The following is an 18,070-nucleotide window of genomic DNA, read 5'->3' on the forward strand; positions in this document are numbered from 1 at the left end:
AATATAAACGCATAATAAGATGTGGTAATATGTATGTGGTAAGTGTTACATATGTAAGAAGATTAGAATTATACCGGTACGAAGGTATACATAGGTACAAAGTTACGTGCGGAGATTACGATGTGGTGAAAATGTCAATAAGAACTTTCAGGTCGTAGGCCAGGGTTGCGATCTGCGAGCATATATTTTTTCTTTAGATGGAGAAGTTACTCAATTATTAAAATTCACGAGGATTCTCTTATTTGCCGTCAATAACAATCTAACAAGCGGATTAACTTATAATTTACTTCAGCAGATGATTAATTTTTTCTACTTCAAAACATGCGAAGTTGATTGAACTCTGTTGCGCGTGATTTGTATTCTTTTATTTTTTATTTTTAGCAATTTCTATAAATGACTAAGATTTATGAAATTGCGCGATTAAAAATACCTATTAAGCTAAATGTTCCATAATCACTTTTCATATAACGAGAATTATTCAAAATTAATAAAATAAGTTAATCAATGACGTGGCAAATAAGTAAATTGAGGATAAACGTAAATGACAAAAACAAGAGAAAGAAAAACAAATGTTAAATGATCAAAATTATTTAAAAGTTAAATCAAGCAAGATTTATTGACAAGAAGAAAATTTATGACGTTAATTTATTTTTAATAATACTTTATTATCGTAATTACAACAAATATATAACCTTATAGTTATTTGTTGATAAAAGCTTTGTGTGCAACACAAGATAATTTATTCGTATAGAATTTCAAAATGTAAAGCAACTTTCCCTATTAGAATCAAGAATGATGTAATTATTTGAATTTTCTAAGTGCAATTATGTAAGAAATAATAAGTCCTTTTGTAATAATAATATATAATACAATTTATATATCTATGTATGATACAAGGATAATAAGAAAAAATGGTTAACAATTTTTTGTTGACATATTTTAATTTATTCAATAAAATTAATATAAAATATAAGATTTTAGTTTTAAATTAATACATTTCTATACGCAATAAATAAATAAATATAAAATAAATAAATAAATAAATAAAAGTAAATCGTGCAAGCAATAAAAGCGTATCTATTAATAAGCACAACTAAAGTGTCAATAATCTAAAACAATATGTAAATATAAATAAAAAAAATAAATAAAATAAAAGCAAAGATAAATAAACGATTCAGAATAGTAAAAAAATAAAGCATGGCCAACAGTCAAACTTTCGAATAAGGATAGGAAAAAAGAAATAAATATATATAAAATAAAACATGATTTGCAGAAACGCATTGCCGACGGCAGAACAGAGTTCTCGATTGCCTCAAGCAATCAAGCAGACTGATTAATTGACTGGTAAATCCTTGTACATTCTGTAGATCAGTGCGTGAGCCGTTCTTTCACTGAGTCCCTTGGTCGCAAAGTCGTCGGCGAGCATCGCGGCGATTGCCTCTGCAGCCATTAAACCTGAAAGAGGAGGAGGCAGAGAAAAGTCAACGACAGAATGAAAAATTAACCAAGTTAATGTCGCGCGGGATCGTTTCGTTACGAACTCGTTCGGTCGCGTTCTCAAGAAAGCAAAAACTTTTACTCGGTGATCGAGTGTCGGCGTACTTATGTCTCCGACAATTCGCGACGTTGATCGTCACGATACTTTGTCCATATTCTGTTCTTACTTCCTCGTAATTTCGAAAGAGAAACGACGAAATGGAACATGTTTAAGGTACTTGAAAATATAAGACATACGGAATTTTTCTCGCTTCTATATACACTCTTTATGGCAGTAGCACGTAGAGTACTTGTACTCGATAAGCGGTATCGCCATATCGCGGATTGATCAATGCTACTTTCCAAGAGAGAATTCGGCTTTTCATACCTACCAAGTAATTACAAAAGAATCGCACTGAGGCAATGCAGCCAAAATAAATATGATACTGCACATAATAATTATCAAGATCGGATTTATAGCTATCAATCGATTTACTTTATAGTTAATTGTTATTTACGCTCATTTTTCTTTCCCAAAAAAGGGAATGCCGGAGTAATTTCTCCCAAAAAATAAATAGCAAAATTTATAATGAAATGAATGACAGAATTCAATTATTTCATTGAAGATAGCATTTAGTTGATATAATTACTCAATACTTACCATGACTGAAAATAATTTTCATCGGTCCCTTTTCGTCCATACCCTGAAGATTGATTTTCTTATCCTTCGCAGAAAGTTTTGCTTTAGCAGCTCGAATAATCATCAGTTTTTCGTTGATTTTTTTCAATTCTAGCGAAAAATCGCCCACTACATCGGCTGTTAAGATAATGAAAATTTATAGTTTTTACCGTCTTTAAACACAACTCAACAATATTTTATATTTTCTTACTAAAGTTTCCGACAAGCAGACCGTTGCCACGTAACATCTCCTGCCCCACTTTTCCCATAAGCGTGTATTGAGATTTTATACGAAGCAATGGGACACGAATTCTCAATATCACATGCATTACGTCATCCTGTAATGTTTTCAGAGCATATAATACATATAAATAAATTTTTTTATATGGAAACATTATTATATTTATTAATATTATTATATTTCTGGACAATTCAAGTTTCTTATTAAAAATGTATTTAAATTTAAACTGTTTATCTTACGTCAACTGTTTTCTCAGAGTGCGCTCGTTTTGTTCTTTTGGTACCGTTGTTTCGAGATATGTTATCATTTTTTACATCCATTCCGTAATGATAGATTAGCTGCATGCCTTCTTCAAAATACCCTTGCTGTTCTTGATAATTCTTTGCATATCTAATTAAATCCTTTAATCTTTTAGCTTTCATCGCAGCTTCAATCATATCGTTTCTTTTTTTTAAAGCTTCACCTTCCGTAAAATTATAAGTAAAGAATTTTGTGCTCTCCCGAATGTCCTATAATAGAAATATGAGCAAAACTCAAAACATTTCATAGATTATATCAAAATTTTTAAAGATTTTAATACAATACAATATAATATTCAATGTAATAATTTAAAAAGGGTACGATAAGTTAAAAACATATAAGCACTTTCATAACATCTTCGATGCCGTATACTCGTCGATTCTCTTTGGGATCGATACCCATATTACCGAAACGCTTTATGCTGCCATTAACTTGGTCATTCGCATAAACGATGTCGATGTAATCCAACCGCTCTCTCATTCCATTTCTTGACGATTTAACATTGCCCGAAGATGCCACATTTGATCGCAAAGATTGTTCTCTATTGTACAATGCAGGCGGTCTTGCATCATCACCTTGACTCTTCAATCTAGCATTAACTATTTCCGATGCGGAAACCTATTTTAACAAATTCAATAGTTTGAAAATTTCATTGGCTACACTTTATTTTTATATACGTATAAATAAATTATGTAAAAATATAACAGTGCAAATGTTATAATAAATAATTAATATTATATCATACAAATTACTTGAGAAAAAAATTAACTCGATTAAATTAATTAAGTTATAATAAAATCTCATTACAATATAACAATTCTTCAAACCTCAACATCCCCGAGTCGTTCAGTGTATCTGCTAGTAACACTTTGCCTTTGTTCATACTGTTGATTGCCTTGATTTCTTCCATACTGGGAAGTCTTTGTATCATCGCAATCGATCGTATCTTTATCATCCTGTGAACTCCTATGATATCCTTGAAAACTGTTCATCCTTTGCGTATAAATAGGCTGAACGTAAGCCGGTTGCCTAAAACTTTCGATATTTCCAGCATTTGTATCCAAATTATTCGATGTTTTCAAATTGTTTCTGTAAAAACCGTCGGAGGTGGTCGTGCCATCAGAATGAAAAGGAATTCGCCTGTTATACTGCTGACTTTGCTCGAACATCCTGATACCCTGGTGATTTTGTTGCAATCGGTCGAAGCGAGTGTTTTGATGCGAAGAAGGCCTTATGTCAGCAGCTCGATTAATGGGCGAAACGACGGCTTCGAAACCCTCCTCAGGCACATTGGGTTCCCTCATTATAGTGTGAAACTTATACTTAATGGAATCCACGTCTCGGAGATCGCTGTAGCTCATATATCCGGCCTCGAGTTTGCTCAAATTGGATTTTAGCTCACCGCGAGCAAGGTGGATACTTTCCAACACCGATCCATTCAGGCCGATGATCTCCAAGTTCCTCAAGATGACTCTGTAACTGGCGTCGCCTTCGGATTGGTCAACCTTGATCAATGGCACTCTCAACGGGTCCAGTCTGCCTATTGTCGTTATACTTCCAGACACTGTCTGGTTCCAGAGCATCCGAGACATTTCTAACAATGCGCATTCTGCCGAGATTATCACAGAGAATAGCGCCATAAGCAGGTGAAGAACACCCCACTGCGTTGGTCTAGCCATTTTGTCGGATTTTAAATTTTCACAGATTATAATTTTTGATAAAGATGTTAAAAATTTCAAACGTATTCTCTTATTGTGGAATCGAACAGAAAAATTTTTTTAGTTCTTCAGTAAGGTATATCAATCTCCCACATATAAATCGGTTTATAAATCAACATTAATATGATACCAATGACGACAAATATTAATAGAAAGCAAGCAAAGATTGTGCACATTAACATGTGATTCAACATACGTTGCTTCTCGTTTGTTTCTGGTACACAATAATTTTAGACAACATTTTTTTAAAAATAATCGATAATTGCTTGAAAAATGAAGACTACTCAAGAAGACTCGATGATCGCACGAACATAAAGGGTTAACGCGATCTGTAAGCTGGCGATGCACTCGCAAGAGGATTTTATAGTTGATCGTAGAAGGGCATAGAAAATCTGGGCCATGGACCAGTCTTATATGATGCTGGTTAAGTGGCTCTTAGTCAGACATCGATAGATTTTCTTCGATAGTGTGCACAACATTTCCTTAAATTCCTTCATTACGCGATGATGTAATGGAGAGCAAGGCCCATGACGACAAATAGTTATCACAGATAAAAAAAAATTGAATTTCAAATGAATATATTCTTTATAAAGAAGAATCAAAAAATTTAAATAAATTAAATTGCTCTCTATTGCGCATTTGTCTATGTAAGTTTAATAAATGTATCACGAAAAGAAAAGTACAAGTCATTTTGTGTCGAATAAGCAAATCATTCGTCAGAGGATTCATAAAAAACAATTATCGCCTAATCAGCGCATTGCGATCGATTGTAAAATTCGCTTACATTACTTAGCATTTTGACTTGGCATTACTCGTACCGACAGGTTATTCTACGTGTGGAAATCATCGTAGTCACAATGCATATTAATGCGAACATATTTACCTCCTTATTGATACTAACTGGATTTGTCGCAGTAAAAACTCGTGAAATACGTGAGTAAAACATCAATTATTTTATGAAATAATTTCTTTAAACATAAATATTTTTATCTCTATCTATTTGTCTTTTATGCTATTATTACAGATAATTCAATATATAATTTGCTAGTTTTAGTACTTGAATTTTTAAAGGAATTTAGCCTAAAATATTATTTTATTTAATTATATTTTCAAGAAAAATTGTAAAATTTTCGACTAATTTTCCTTTTAGCGCCGTTTTTGAAGATATGTCATCGCAATGATCCGAGTCTGAACGAATGCATAAAACGAAGCGTCGACTCGTTAAGACCTTACTTAAAGACGGGTATTCCAACGTTACAAATACCACCTTGCGAGCCGCTTCGCGTGCCACGGATTGAAATTAGCCAGTCTGCCGGTCCAATTTCCCTCAAGTCGACGTATACTGATATCGAGGTTCAAGGTGGAACGAGTTTCATTTTAAAGAGCGTCAAGTACGTAATTCTTAAAATAGAACAGTTTAAAAGACGATTTAAATTTTATCAGTAGCTCGAAAATTTACAGTTTAAGAATTTTGTTCTTTTTTAATTAATTTATGTCAATTCGCGTTAAAGATTTGTGAATTATAAATTATCAAAGGTCGTCCGCATAATTTATTTAATGTTATATTTCTTCAGGACTGATATCGACAATGATCGTGTCAAATTGAAATTGTATCTTCCACGTCTTGAAATGAATGCGCAGTACAATGTGGACGGAAAGATCCTGATGTTGCCTATAACCGGAAATGGATTGGCGCGTGGCAATTTTACCGATATCGACGTTACAGCCATCATCCAAGGTGAACGTTATCAATCCGGAAAAACTGGGGAGATTCATTATCGCGTTACCGACTTTTACGTAGATTTCGACGTTGGACATGCGAACATCCATTTAGACAATTTATTTAACGGCGACAATACTCTGTCTGATGCCATGAACCTCTTTTTAAATGACAACTGGAAAACAGTGGCGGCTGAAATTAAACCAGCTCTTGAAAACACCGTCTCAGAGCTCTTTAAGACATTTTCGAATAAAATTTATTCGAAATTTCCATTAGATACATTACTACCTCCTTAGACAATTGTCGTTTTATATTTATTCTTTACGAATGTGGATAGATTTTGCAGATAAATTCATTATTAAATAAATCAACCCGATTATTAATATATATTTATTAACATATTAATTAAATATGTAACAGTATTGTATACATTAAGATTTTATTTATACTCATCTAGAAAATATGTGTATGTATATAAACATACATTTTTTGAAGAGAGAGAGAGAGAGAGAGAGAGAGAGAGAGAGACAGCGACAGCTTCAAAAATAAATCGTATTGAAGATGCCTTTTTTTTATTAATTTTTATAAATTGCAAATTTATTTACTTATTACATTCATCTTTTATTATTAATTTTATTTAAAATCAACTTGTTAATACGCTGTAAATAATCAATCCTTCCATTCCTTAAAATGCTATAATAAATATATTAAATTTGGATATATGCATAATTTTAATCTTTTAAATCACGAACATAGTTTATATAATTTCCTACAAATAGAAGCATAAGTCGATATGTTTGTACTGTGAGCAAACATTGTCAGCATTTTTAGCATGTGCAATTCTACATGCTAAAAATAAAGAAGGAATAACATCATTCATTTAGAGATATAACTTTGTGGCTAAAAAAATTAATTTTCTATATTCTATAACGTAATTTCCTTGAAAATACGAATAAAATAATATTAATTTATGCTCCTTTTTATTGTATAAAAATTTGTTATTTTTCTCTGTTTACCCAATAATATTATTTTGTAATTTATCAATAAATATCTTTCAAATAATCAAAATATCTTTCAACAATTTCTGATTTAAAATATGTATGATATCATATATAATAGATGTAATTCAAGCGACTCACATTTCATTTTACATCTACAAATTTTGCTCCTTCAATCTGCTAACCATCTTTGCAACTAAGTATATTTAAAAATCATCTCTTAGGTGTATCGTTAAGAATCTTTTGAAACTTTTTCTTGATTCATAATGATATATAGGCTGAATTTGGGGAGCGTGCTATTAGAATTATCGCATTATTCTATCCTTAATTTACATATAATGAGCAATAAAGACGAAATAATGCGATAGTGCTAGTAGCGCGCTCTCCGAACGCAGCCATAATGTTCTCTTTTAAAGAAAACATACTAAATCAAAATCCATTACTCCATTTTGTGTGACTTTAATTAGCTTATAGATTTTATTTCCTGTACATTATGTCATAAAACTGCCAATACGAAAATCGTGTATTAACAACAAATACTAAAGATAATTTTATTTGTTTTAAACACATAATTTATTTTATATTTTCTGTCTAAAGTGGTACAACAGAATCAAATTTAAAAATCATTAAATACAATTATTTTGATAAATAGCATAATAAAGATATAAATTAAAAATATCATTTTAATTTACAGTTTATACTATAATATGTTGCAAAAAGATACACCATATAAAACATTACTATCTAAGAAACACAATCAGGCAATAAAAATCTTGGCAAAGTAAAAATCAATAAAAAAAATTGCAATAATTGTACAAATTTTCTAAAAACTCGTTCAAAAAGGAAACAAATATATAAAAATAATATTTTTATTACAAAAATAATATTTTTATTAAATAAATAAAAAATAAAATAATAATATTTTTATTACAAATTTTATAATCCAATGATAAATTTTGATTCTATTAAAAATATTCATTATTCTATTAAAAATATAGGATATAATATAATAGTATTATATATGTATATATGTATTAATTAATACATATATACATATATTTTTTCAAATTTAAGTAAAACTTATTATAAGTAAAAGAAATAATAAACGTGAAAATAATAATTTTTAAGTAAATGTAATTTTTGAGAGATTTCATTCTTTTGAATATAAAAATTCCTTATATAGAAGCTGTGTTTTACATTTTCGGTCTTTTCTACTGTAATTTTGTCGACATTCTTCACTCTTACAACGTAATTATGAAATCTTGTTGCAATTCTTTTGAAGATTGTTTCACTTATTTCACACTTAATTGTTATTTATGTGATATTTACTTAGTAACAAGACATGTAATGCGAGAAAATAAAAATGTTTTAATTATCAAATAGCTATTCTTAATTAATTTTTTTCAAATATAACTGACATAACAATCAAAAATAACTGACATAATAATTAATATTAATAATTATACTTTAACTTTGATTAAAATATATAATTATTTATGGTATTCGATTTATATTCTTACTTATATCTTTTTTCCTATTTCTAGACAATATATAACAAAAACAAATATAAACGACAAACTGTTTATATCACATATCTTAGTTAGCATAAAATACATTTAATCACGTTTTTTTCACTTAAAAAGATCTATATGAGAAGTTTTTCATGTAGTTTACATAAAATAAGATCATGACGGAGATAATTGCAACGTCGAGGTGAACTTGGTTCTCCATTTTATAAAACTTTTGCGGTATATACTTTCAAGTTATTTATTTGTATGTTATGCACGATTCAAGAAATGCAATGTAAAATCAGGTTTCTCGGAGGACAAATTCAAAGAGACAATGGAACCGTAAATGGCCCTGGCCAATCAAGTTTGTTATTGACCATCACGGAACAAAGACTTATTCGTATTGATTTATTTCATTGTTTTAATTTAATGCATATAACTTTCATCTGGTAAATAAAAAATTTTAAAAATCAAATTAAATTAGAAACAATTAAAAGCAATTAATTAAAAGCAATTATTCATAAATTATGTATTATACATTCATTTAAAAATTAGAAGTAATAACTTCTAGCGTTAATATTAGAAGAATTTGTAAATATTTATAAACAGCATTACTGAATTATACTGAATTATTAAAATATAAAAAATATATCAAATATAAATAAATTCCGTTTTATATACTCTATATAACTTACATACTTACATTAACTTACTACTTACATTAAATTTCAAAATAAAATTCTATTTATAATTTTGTACGCTATAATAATTTAAAAACCATTTTAAGATTTACACAATATACACAATTGTTATAAATTGTTTATAATCGACTTTACATAATTATATTGACAGAATTCATTAATATAAAAATTAAAAAATAAAGATACATATTGTTTAATTAATCTTATATCAAATGCATATATTAATTATTATATAATTTTTTATCAATTTATTAAATAAGATCATAAGTGCATAAAATAACATTATTTTACGATCATATTTATTTTTTAATGGAAGATTTACGAAAAATTATATAAATAATTTTGCAAAAATAAAAAGATCGTAAAAAGTAAAAATAGTTAAGATAATAGACTTTATTATTGTGTGAAAGATGAGCCGTAAAAGTCATAAAGATTCAATGTTTTCCCAGAAAATTTTTTGATCGTAAAACTACGCGCTCTAACAATAATATCCAATAATTGTCATGATTGTTGCAATCGTATGCAAATTTCGTGTATACAGCCGATCATAGAAGATTGGTTCTGGGCGCGTTGTCACGACAGATGTGGAAAGAAGTGATCACGATGACTGGCTCCTTAAAGTCGGCAGGCAGTAGTGGTACCTTCAGAGTAGGGGGATCACCACGCATATAAGACAGGATATGAAGGGGTCCCGTCCTTAGTTTATCACAAAGTAGCCATCGGCAACTCGTCGGCAAAAGCCTTCGATTCTCGTTTGCATTGAGCCCTTTTCTCACATCGGTCCCTTTCGAGGACCCATCGACTTCGCGATCATTACTTTCTGCGCGACCTTCGAAGAGTTGCCGGAAAAGAGTTGCTCGGTGTTCGTAGTCTTTGTAAGCGTCTCTCGTGAAGGATAATCGATCGCATGGCGTGATCGTTAAGGATCTGCTCGCATTTTTACAGACGAGAAGTGAGGAGTGTCGTGTTTCTCGAGAAGATTATTGACAGAATGGCCTTTACAAGGGTAACTTCCATCCTACTCTTGGGTCTCTGCTGGGCTGTCTTGGTGTCTTGCGAGAATCAAACCGTTGCGGAAGTCAATAACGGGCTCAACGAACCGGATTTTCCCACTCGTAAGGTCATCGCGTAAAATAATTTCCGTCCATCCAAATTCATGTTACAATTATCTAATTATTATTACTAAATTGCCCTTCACGCAGATTAAAAGCTTAGATATTCGATTGATACTGATTGTTATGCGGTGTGTGCAGTTGTTAGTCATAGGTACCATGGTGGTAATATTCATTAGATTCCTGATCGCCCATGATACGATGCATACCGATTGATATGCATATGATACTGATAATGATTGTTTTCGATCGGATTTTAAAATCATGCATTTTAAAAATACTAACGTCACAGCGACATTTATTATTAAACATTTATCGAATAAAATTTACAAATATAATTTCAATATATATTTGAGGTTTTTATACATTTCTAATAATTTATTTAATTATCTTAACTTATATTTTGATCAAATTCATGAAAATTCAAAATGTTAAATGTTAAATTCATGAAAATTTCAAGATGTTATGTACAGTTGTTCAATCAATATCATTAGAATTTAAAAGATAGCGGAAGAATTAATTCACTCACTTCCGAATTCGTTATTATTCTATTATTATTCTAATGATAATTCTTACTATAACAATTCAATGATATGTTAGAACCCATATTTGTTAGTCTATATAAATGTGCATTAATTGTGTATTAGCGGTCATTCAATGAAAAAGAGGAAAAAAGAAAGAGAGAGAACATCTCATCATGCCGATTACGTGTGCGTACAAAAGATAATAGGAAATGATTACGCGAGTGTAATCTTACCTCACGTTTTCATTTACATTTTCCAGTGAACATCTCGAGCATATCTGCCTTTCTCTTTCGTCGTAATTCGAAGAAATACAAACAATAGACATATGATTACGTGACGGAAGCTCGTTGTCTTGATTACATCTGCATTCTTCACTATCGCAACTGTCAATTATCAGTTGTACGAACTTTTCCGCAACATTTTCAAAATTTAAAGCTATAAATTTAATTTTTGCAAATCAACCAACTGACTTGCTTTAAAAAGTTATAATTTTATATATATTTTAATAGTAATAGTATGTATTATTTCAATATTTATATAAGTAACGTCTTTATAACATAAAATTTCTTTATGGTAATTATAAATTAACAAGTATAAAAGCAATAAGAAAACTATAATAATATATACAAATTTATATTTTATATTATTATGAACAAACTGATTTTTATCTACATAATTCGTCTTGCTTCTCTTGTTATAATTAATATGAAGAACAATTATCTACGAAACGTTGCATTAATAAAATATTTACAAATATTAAGAGAAAATTTAAATCAAAATTTTTTGATAAAAATTAAAAATACGAAAGAAATAAGAAAGAAATAAAGTTTAAAAGCATGGATAGTTAACGTTAGTACGACCTTGATAAAGTGATATTAAAATCTATCAATTAGTTTTGCATAGAATTCAACAATATTGTATTGCAATTCTTTCTGTGTTATTTTCAATTATTTTATTTCACGTACGATAATTTTTATATATCTCATAAGATGTCTAATTTTTCTTGTATAGTCGCTCTAATGAAATAATTGACATGTGCAAAAAGCGATATCGGTCAATTCGTACACATTGGTCCATATAATGTCTCGATATATGGCGTAACGTTTCTCGGTGGCGTGGCGAAGGTTATGTCAGAGATTGCGTAATTTCTGGTGTCGAGGATCGGCAGCAATCGTCCGGAGAAAGTATCAGGTTAAAGTCGGTATTACAACGATGTACGCAAAACACTGTCTATTCTCCACTCTGTATACTTTATGTTGCACTCGAGTAATGACATTTCTTGAGGTAGCCATATTGGAACCACGAATTAAACTGTGAAACAACGGTACAATAGTTAGATTAGTTCTGTTTGTCATTTCTTGGGTTTCGAGCAAAAAATTTTTCGCAGTACAAATTGTGCTTTAAAGGATGTATACGTAGGTGGCATTCATCTTTCTTCTTCGTAAATTCTTCCCATCGCGTGTAATCGCTTGGAAATAACTTGAGCAAATCTTAGCTTATCTATAAATTCTTTTTGTGTTTGTGCCGAATCTTCATCCATTATTGCCTGAAATTCATGTTTTTTGCAGTCTGAAATCCGCATGTCCAATGCGATTTATCGCCGAACTCAAAATCATTAGTTTTAAATCATTCCGATCAAATCGATATTCATATACGATATCAATCATTCATTCCATATTCATAAAGTAACCTTCTTCAATCAGGAATTTTATAATATAATGCGATAAGGCAAACAGTAATTAGCATTGATTTTTTATTTCTTTATTTTTAAGAGAACTAAGAGTTACTAATATCAGGAGTTATTAATATTAACTATATGATTTTTTACACGCTTATCAATATAAAATAACGAGCATTAATAAGGAAAAAAATTTTTTAATTTTATTTTAAAATTTTAAATACTTTAGTCAATTAATTTTAATTAAACAAATTTAATAGATTTTAAATTAATATTGTCATAACAGTTAAAAGATATAATTATAGGCCTAATTAATTACAAAATACTTTGCTGCAAATTATATTATTAAAAGTTCTGCTTAATATTTCAAAAGAGCGTGATGAAAAGAATTTTTGAATTTCCAAAATTTGTGAAAATTTTCTTCTGATCAACTTGCATGTTCAAAAAATTGTTTGCATGATAAATTAAACATCAGATCAACATTTTAAACTTGCAAAAATGTACATCTTTTTCTTTTTTTTTTTTCTTTATTTTCCTGTTTCCATAAAATTTATGTTTACAAACATTACAGCTCGTGCCATATTTTTTTTCTCTTTGTCTTTCACTTTGCACACATTCATTCTCATTAAATTAATCAAATGAGTATTCTGAGTGAAAGTGACGACGTAATAATCATGCCACTGATGCGTCGGATGGTCCAGATTCCACGAGACGTAATAATGGTACGAAAACATTAAAGTGAGGCTGTACATTCACACAAATTTTACTTAGTGAAGGTCAAATATTATCACATTTAGAATTATCTTGATCACTTAAATTAGTTTTTCTTTCAGTTTCGATCTTTCAAATACAGAGTCAATTGATTGTTAATATTTCGAGATTCCTGGAATAATTATGCAAAAGTATAAAAACAAAACAGATATATGATACTCCATGTAAAGTAGTTTCCGTTAGAACAAATATATCACTAGTGCAATATTACAATAAGAAAAAAAGACTCTGATCAAATCGCTTGAATTAACAATGAATATTTTTTGCTAATAATTCATTGAAATCATAGTAACAACCATAAAATATCATATAAATTATATGCTTATTTCTTAAATAAGCATATAACAAGTATACAAACTTTTAATTATTCTACTTTTTTAGATATTATTTATAGATATTATTTATAGATATTTTTTTAGATATTATTTATATCTTACGCATACTATCTATACTTTACATTTTTTTAGTGCTATAATTATTATATAATATTTCATATAATGCAAAAAGATGAAAGTTACTAATATATGCTATTCATAATCTAAAACAAAAATTGTTTCATTTATTTTATGTTCTAAAAAGTATTTACAGAGATATAAAATATCTCTTTCTTCAAGTAATAATAAGTTCTATTCTTTTTGCAACTCAACTTCTTGCACCGTTCATCTTTTCTCTTTCTGTTACTAAAATAGAGAGGAAAAGTAGAAAGATGAATGATGCAAGAAGATCAGTTAAAAAAAAAAAAAACACACATCTATAGTATAATACATAAAACTATAGTACATCTATACACACATCTATAGTGTAGTACATAAAAATTTGCAATTCAGATAAAACATGTGAGCATCTACTGTGCGTATACTAAAAATTCGAGAAGTAGATTATGTGTCAATGTTTAAAGAAGGCTACTTAGAAGGATTTACGGTGATTATCAGATACGTGCATTGCCTATAAAATCTCGCAATTAATTTATTGCTCAACACCATGATACGTTATTATTATTAAACGTGTCTATTATTAATTATATAATACATTACGTAATATTTAATCGCCTATACTCAGGCTTTTTTTACAGCTGAGTACATATTACCATGCAGCAGGAAAGATCCAAAGATCGATTCATGCTTTCTTAATACGCTCGTCCATATCCAACCATACCTAGTGAAAGGTAAGTAAACTTGGCAATTTATCAAATTAACGAAATGTAAGAGACCTAGACATGGTAACTGACAGAATTGCATTACTTTATAATAATACTCATCTTTTTGATGATATTTCGCTCAACGATATAATTAAAAATCTTGGTGTAAAAATAAAAAAAATAATAACATATAAAAAAATTAAAAAAAAGTTCGTAAAATATAGATCTTATACAATTTCATATTTTTTTTTAACAAACAAAAGTAACTTTAATTTTTTTGTTTGTTATATAATTTCTTTTTAATCTTTTATTAAATATTTTGTTTTTTAAAGTTATATAATGTATCATTTTGATTTATACCTGAATAATTAATTTTAAAGCATCTTAAAACATTTGTTGCAAAATCTAAATAGTTTAAGATAAAAATAATATCAATTTTAGTAAATTAAAATAAATTTTCGTTTCTCTTTGTATTAAATGCAATTAATACACGCAATGAATTAATAAAATAAGAGTTTAGAAATAGCAAAATATTATAGTAGCGATTATTACATAAACCATATTCTCATGTTGTAAGAGTGTACCGTAAACTTTCTTCACGCACGAGCTCGCACCGTAAATATCGTGAAAATTTGTACAACTGATTTAGACTTACAATGGCGTTTTATGTAACAGGCGCAGTCGGAACTCGGAATTTCGTAGAAAAGCATTACGGCATAATTACACGCACGTTGTTGCAAAATATTGACAATAGCGATTAATTTCGAAAGAATTGAAAATAATCCAAATGCATAAGTTAAAATGTTTATGCTCTGTTTAAAATTATTTTTTGAAAAAAAAATATATATATATATATATATATATATATATATATATATTAAATTTATGTACCGGTCGTAGGTAATATATATATATATATATATATATATAATATATATATATATATATATATATATATTAAAAAATTTAAAAAAAAATATATATATATTAAAAGATAATCAAGCTTATATACAATAAATTAAAATTAAGAAATCAAAAACTGTTAAAAAACACATTTAAGTACAGGCTAATTAAATATTTATATAAAAATACAATTAAAAAGAAAATTTTATATATTTACATCATTGATATGAAACAATTTAGAATTTTTGTTATATTTAAAAAGCATTTAATATTATTTGTTTAATAATCTGAAATCTAATAATTTACTAGTTTGTGTAAATTTTAATTAAAGTTACATAAAATACATTAAAAATGAACATATGTTTTTTTTACATTAAATGATATTATTTGAAATTAAATTATATTAAGTTATATAAATTTGTGTTATAGCTATTTAATATATATGATTATAAAGTTATATAAATTTGTCACGTTCGTTATAGCATATGTTTTATATAAGAGAAAATTCATTCATCAATTAGAATACGTAAGAAATCATGCCGGACCTTTAAATATATCGCGTATAAATACATGTAAACGTGATTCTGAAAATATTTTACAACTTATGCTTTGAGATCAGATAGAGTCAAGCTTATCAATTTTAATTACAAACTAGTCGCAATCGAAAAATCTTATTGACATTATATAATAAAAGTTAAGTCGTTAAATTTTTCATTTCGATGTTAATTCCTAAAATATTTGAATTGAAAATATGATTGACGTAAGAATTCTGGATTAAGAAAGTAGCGCTTAACGTTAGATAATGATATCAACGTAATCACAGCCGACATCATTTTTATGTAATTGAAACGTGTCTTTTAATTTATGATATCTGATTTATAATAATACATAATATATGATTAAAAAGAAATAAATTTCTATTATTCTTGAGAATCTACAAAGACGTTTACACTTAGAAACTTACAGGCACTTAGAAAAATCATTGTCATTAATTTTATGACAAATTTCGTAATGAATGATTCAAAGAAAAATTCTTCTTCTATTATCATCTTTCTTACTAATTCCATTGTTTTTTATAACTGTAAACTAGTTGAAAAAGGCTTCCAATTGAAATTTTAATTAATATAGGTATTCCGGAATTGGATGTGCCTCCTATAGAACCGTTGGTAATTCCCGAATTGAAAATGGAGAACGGTCAAGGTCCAGTGCGTGTTAGAGCAATTTTCACTAACATCACCACAATAGGACCAGGGAACTATAGCATCAGTAAAGTACGAGTGAATTTACCATCATATAGATTTGATCTACATCTATCTTTACCGAAGATCGACATTCATGGCAGTTACGATATTAATGGGAACGTACTCCTCTTCCCCATACAAAGTCACGGCGATTTCTGGGCATTATTCGGTAAGGATTCTCTGAGATATAATAAAATATTAATCATAACTTATCAAACAAATATACCATAATCTTAATTGCGAATAAATCTTCTAATATTTACACCTTGATATTTTAGGAGACGTAAAGGCAGTCGCTCGCATACAGGGTGTCGAGGAAGTGAAGAATGGCGTTCGTTACATGAATATTTCTCGATTATTAATCGATTTCAGTCTCGGTCGTGCCAGATTTCGCATAAACGATCACCTGAATGGCAACAATGTAATCGGTCAAGCGATGAATCAGTTCCTGAATCAGAATATCAAGGAAATCATTGAAGAGATGAGACCGGCGGCCAGTGCAAGTATCGGCAAGTACTTTAAGGACTTCCTGAATGCCGTCTTCACCAAACTGCCCTTGAAAGTTTGGATGCACGATACGTAATAGTTCCCAATTCTCGATAACGCGATATGAACTTCACGCGCGACATCCATGACTATCATACATTTCATGATTGCAAATATCGTAACTCTTTTTATATAATAATACGTAGTAAATAAGTAATCATGACTTTATAAGATTTATAAAAGCATAAAACATACGTAATGAGTATTGATTATAATTCATGATTTATCAAAATCGGTTTACGTATAATTCACACGTACTTTAAATTAATGAAATAAATAATAATTACGACAAATTTGATGCGTTTTAATCGATTTGAAAGTAATAGATTTAAATTGACAGTACATTCTCAAACTTTGTTTTATGATTTTGAGATCGTTGAACTTGATTTGTCGTTAATAAAATGATATGCAATTTACAAACATTTATATTATAGTTATTATACGTACACACGTATACGTACACTCATTTTATTGAATTAACGCGTTCCAATTTATCATATAAAATTTATCATTATCGTCGAAAGATGATTATATGAAATTGTATAAAATAGATACATTTAGAAAGGCATAAGTATTAATAATTTTATACATTTCAAGTACTCTTTAATAAAACAAATAAATAAATGTCTACCTCGAAATAAATGAATTTTAGTTTGTATTAAATTGCAAATTAATGAAAGGTAACTGTTAAATCAATTTTAACTGATAGTAGAAAATTTCACACAATTTTGATAATAAAAAGTCTTTCGAATTCTCTATATTTCTTCTTTTTACTTTTCCACTTTTACACGCTTCTCTAAGCAAAAATACTCATTA

At 28.7% G+C, this 18,070-nt stretch overlaps 3 protein-coding genes across 4 annotated transcripts; 2 read left to right on the forward strand and 1 right to left on the reverse strand.

Moving 5' to 3' along the window:
- Positions 1–564: 564 nt before the first annotated feature.
- Positions 565–4,375, reverse strand: LOC105423262 (uncharacterized). Its single transcript, XM_011632949.3, has 6 exons — positions 3,524–4,375; positions 3,042–3,314; positions 2,636–2,905; positions 2,367–2,493; positions 2,138–2,293; positions 565–1,455 (listed from the first exon to the last, which is right to left on the reverse strand). Exons 1-6 carry the CDS (start codon positions 4,373–4,375, stop codon positions 1,334–1,336), a joined length of 1,800 nt encoding a protein of 599 aa, XP_011631251.2. The 3' UTR covers positions 565–1,333.
- Positions 4,204–6,852, forward strand: LOC105423229 (protein takeout). The gene is made up of 4 exons (XM_011632903.3): positions 4,204–4,342; positions 5,239–5,347; positions 5,565–5,805; positions 5,989–6,852. The coding sequence occupies exons 2-4, from the start codon at positions 5,272–5,274 to the stop codon at positions 6,428–6,430; spliced, it is 759 nt and encodes a 252-aa protein (XP_011631205.2). The 5' UTR covers positions 4,204–4,342; positions 5,239–5,271; the 3' UTR covers positions 6,431–6,852.
- Positions 6,853–10,001: 3,149 nt separating this feature from the next.
- On the forward strand, positions 10,002–18,012 carry LOC105423228 (protein takeout). Of its 2 annotated transcripts, XM_011632902.3 has the most exons (5): positions 10,002–10,216; positions 10,287–10,456; positions 14,499–14,591; positions 16,596–16,877; positions 16,987–18,012. In XM_011632902.3, exons 2-5 carry the CDS (start codon positions 10,333–10,335, stop codon positions 17,289–17,291), a joined length of 804 nt encoding a protein of 267 aa, XP_011631204.2. In that variant the 5' UTR covers positions 10,002–10,216; positions 10,287–10,332; the 3' UTR covers positions 17,292–18,012. The 2 variants fall into 2 exon arrangements, with proteins under 2 accessions (XP_011631204.2, XP_088928282.1); XM_089072156.1 differs by having other exon boundaries at positions 10,002–10,456.
- Positions 18,013–18,070: the final 58 nt, after the last annotated feature.

The sequence above is a fragment of the Pogonomyrmex barbatus genome, unplaced genomic scaffold, assembly GCF_055798465.1.
Source record: "Pogonomyrmex barbatus isolate J1 unplaced genomic scaffold, ASM5579846v1 scaffold13, whole genome shotgun sequence".
Lineage (NCBI taxonomy): Eukaryota > Metazoa > Arthropoda > Insecta > Hymenoptera > Formicidae > Pogonomyrmex > Pogonomyrmex barbatus.

Coding starts and splice junctions, on each gene's coding strand:
- LOC105423262 (XM_011632949.3), bottom strand. CDS start 4,375: ATGGCTAGACCAACGCAGTGGGGTGTTCTTCACCTGCTTATGGCGCTA. Junction 2,494..2,635: donor ACTCTGAGAAAACAGTTGAC/GTAAGATAAACA, acceptor AAAACATTACAG/GATGACGTAATGCATGTGAT. Junction 1,456..2,137: donor GAAAATTATTTTCAGTCATG/GTAAGTATTGAG, acceptor CTCCTCTTTCAG/GTTTAATGGCTGCAGAGGCA.
- LOC105423229 (XM_011632903.3), top strand. CDS start 5,272: ATGCATATTAATGCGAACATATTTACCTCCTTATTGATACTAACTGGA. Junction 5,348..5,564: donor AGTAAAAACTCGTGAAATAC/GTGAGTAAAACA, acceptor TTTTCCTTTTAG/CGCCGTTTTTGAAGATATGT. Junction 5,806..5,988: donor TTCATTTTAAAGAGCGTCAA/GTACGTAATTCT, acceptor ATATTTCTTCAG/GACTGATATCGACAATGATC.
- LOC105423228 (XM_089072156.1), top strand. CDS start 10,333: ATGGCCTTTACAAGGGTAACTTCCATCCTACTCTTGGGTCTCTGCTGG. Junction 10,457..14,498: donor CGAACCGGATTTTCCCACTC/GTAAGGTCATCG, acceptor CTTTTTTTACAG/CTGAGTACATATTACCATGC. Junction 14,592..16,595: donor CCAACCATACCTAGTGAAAG/GTAAGTAAACTT, acceptor TAATTAATATAG/GTATTCCGGAATTGGATGTG.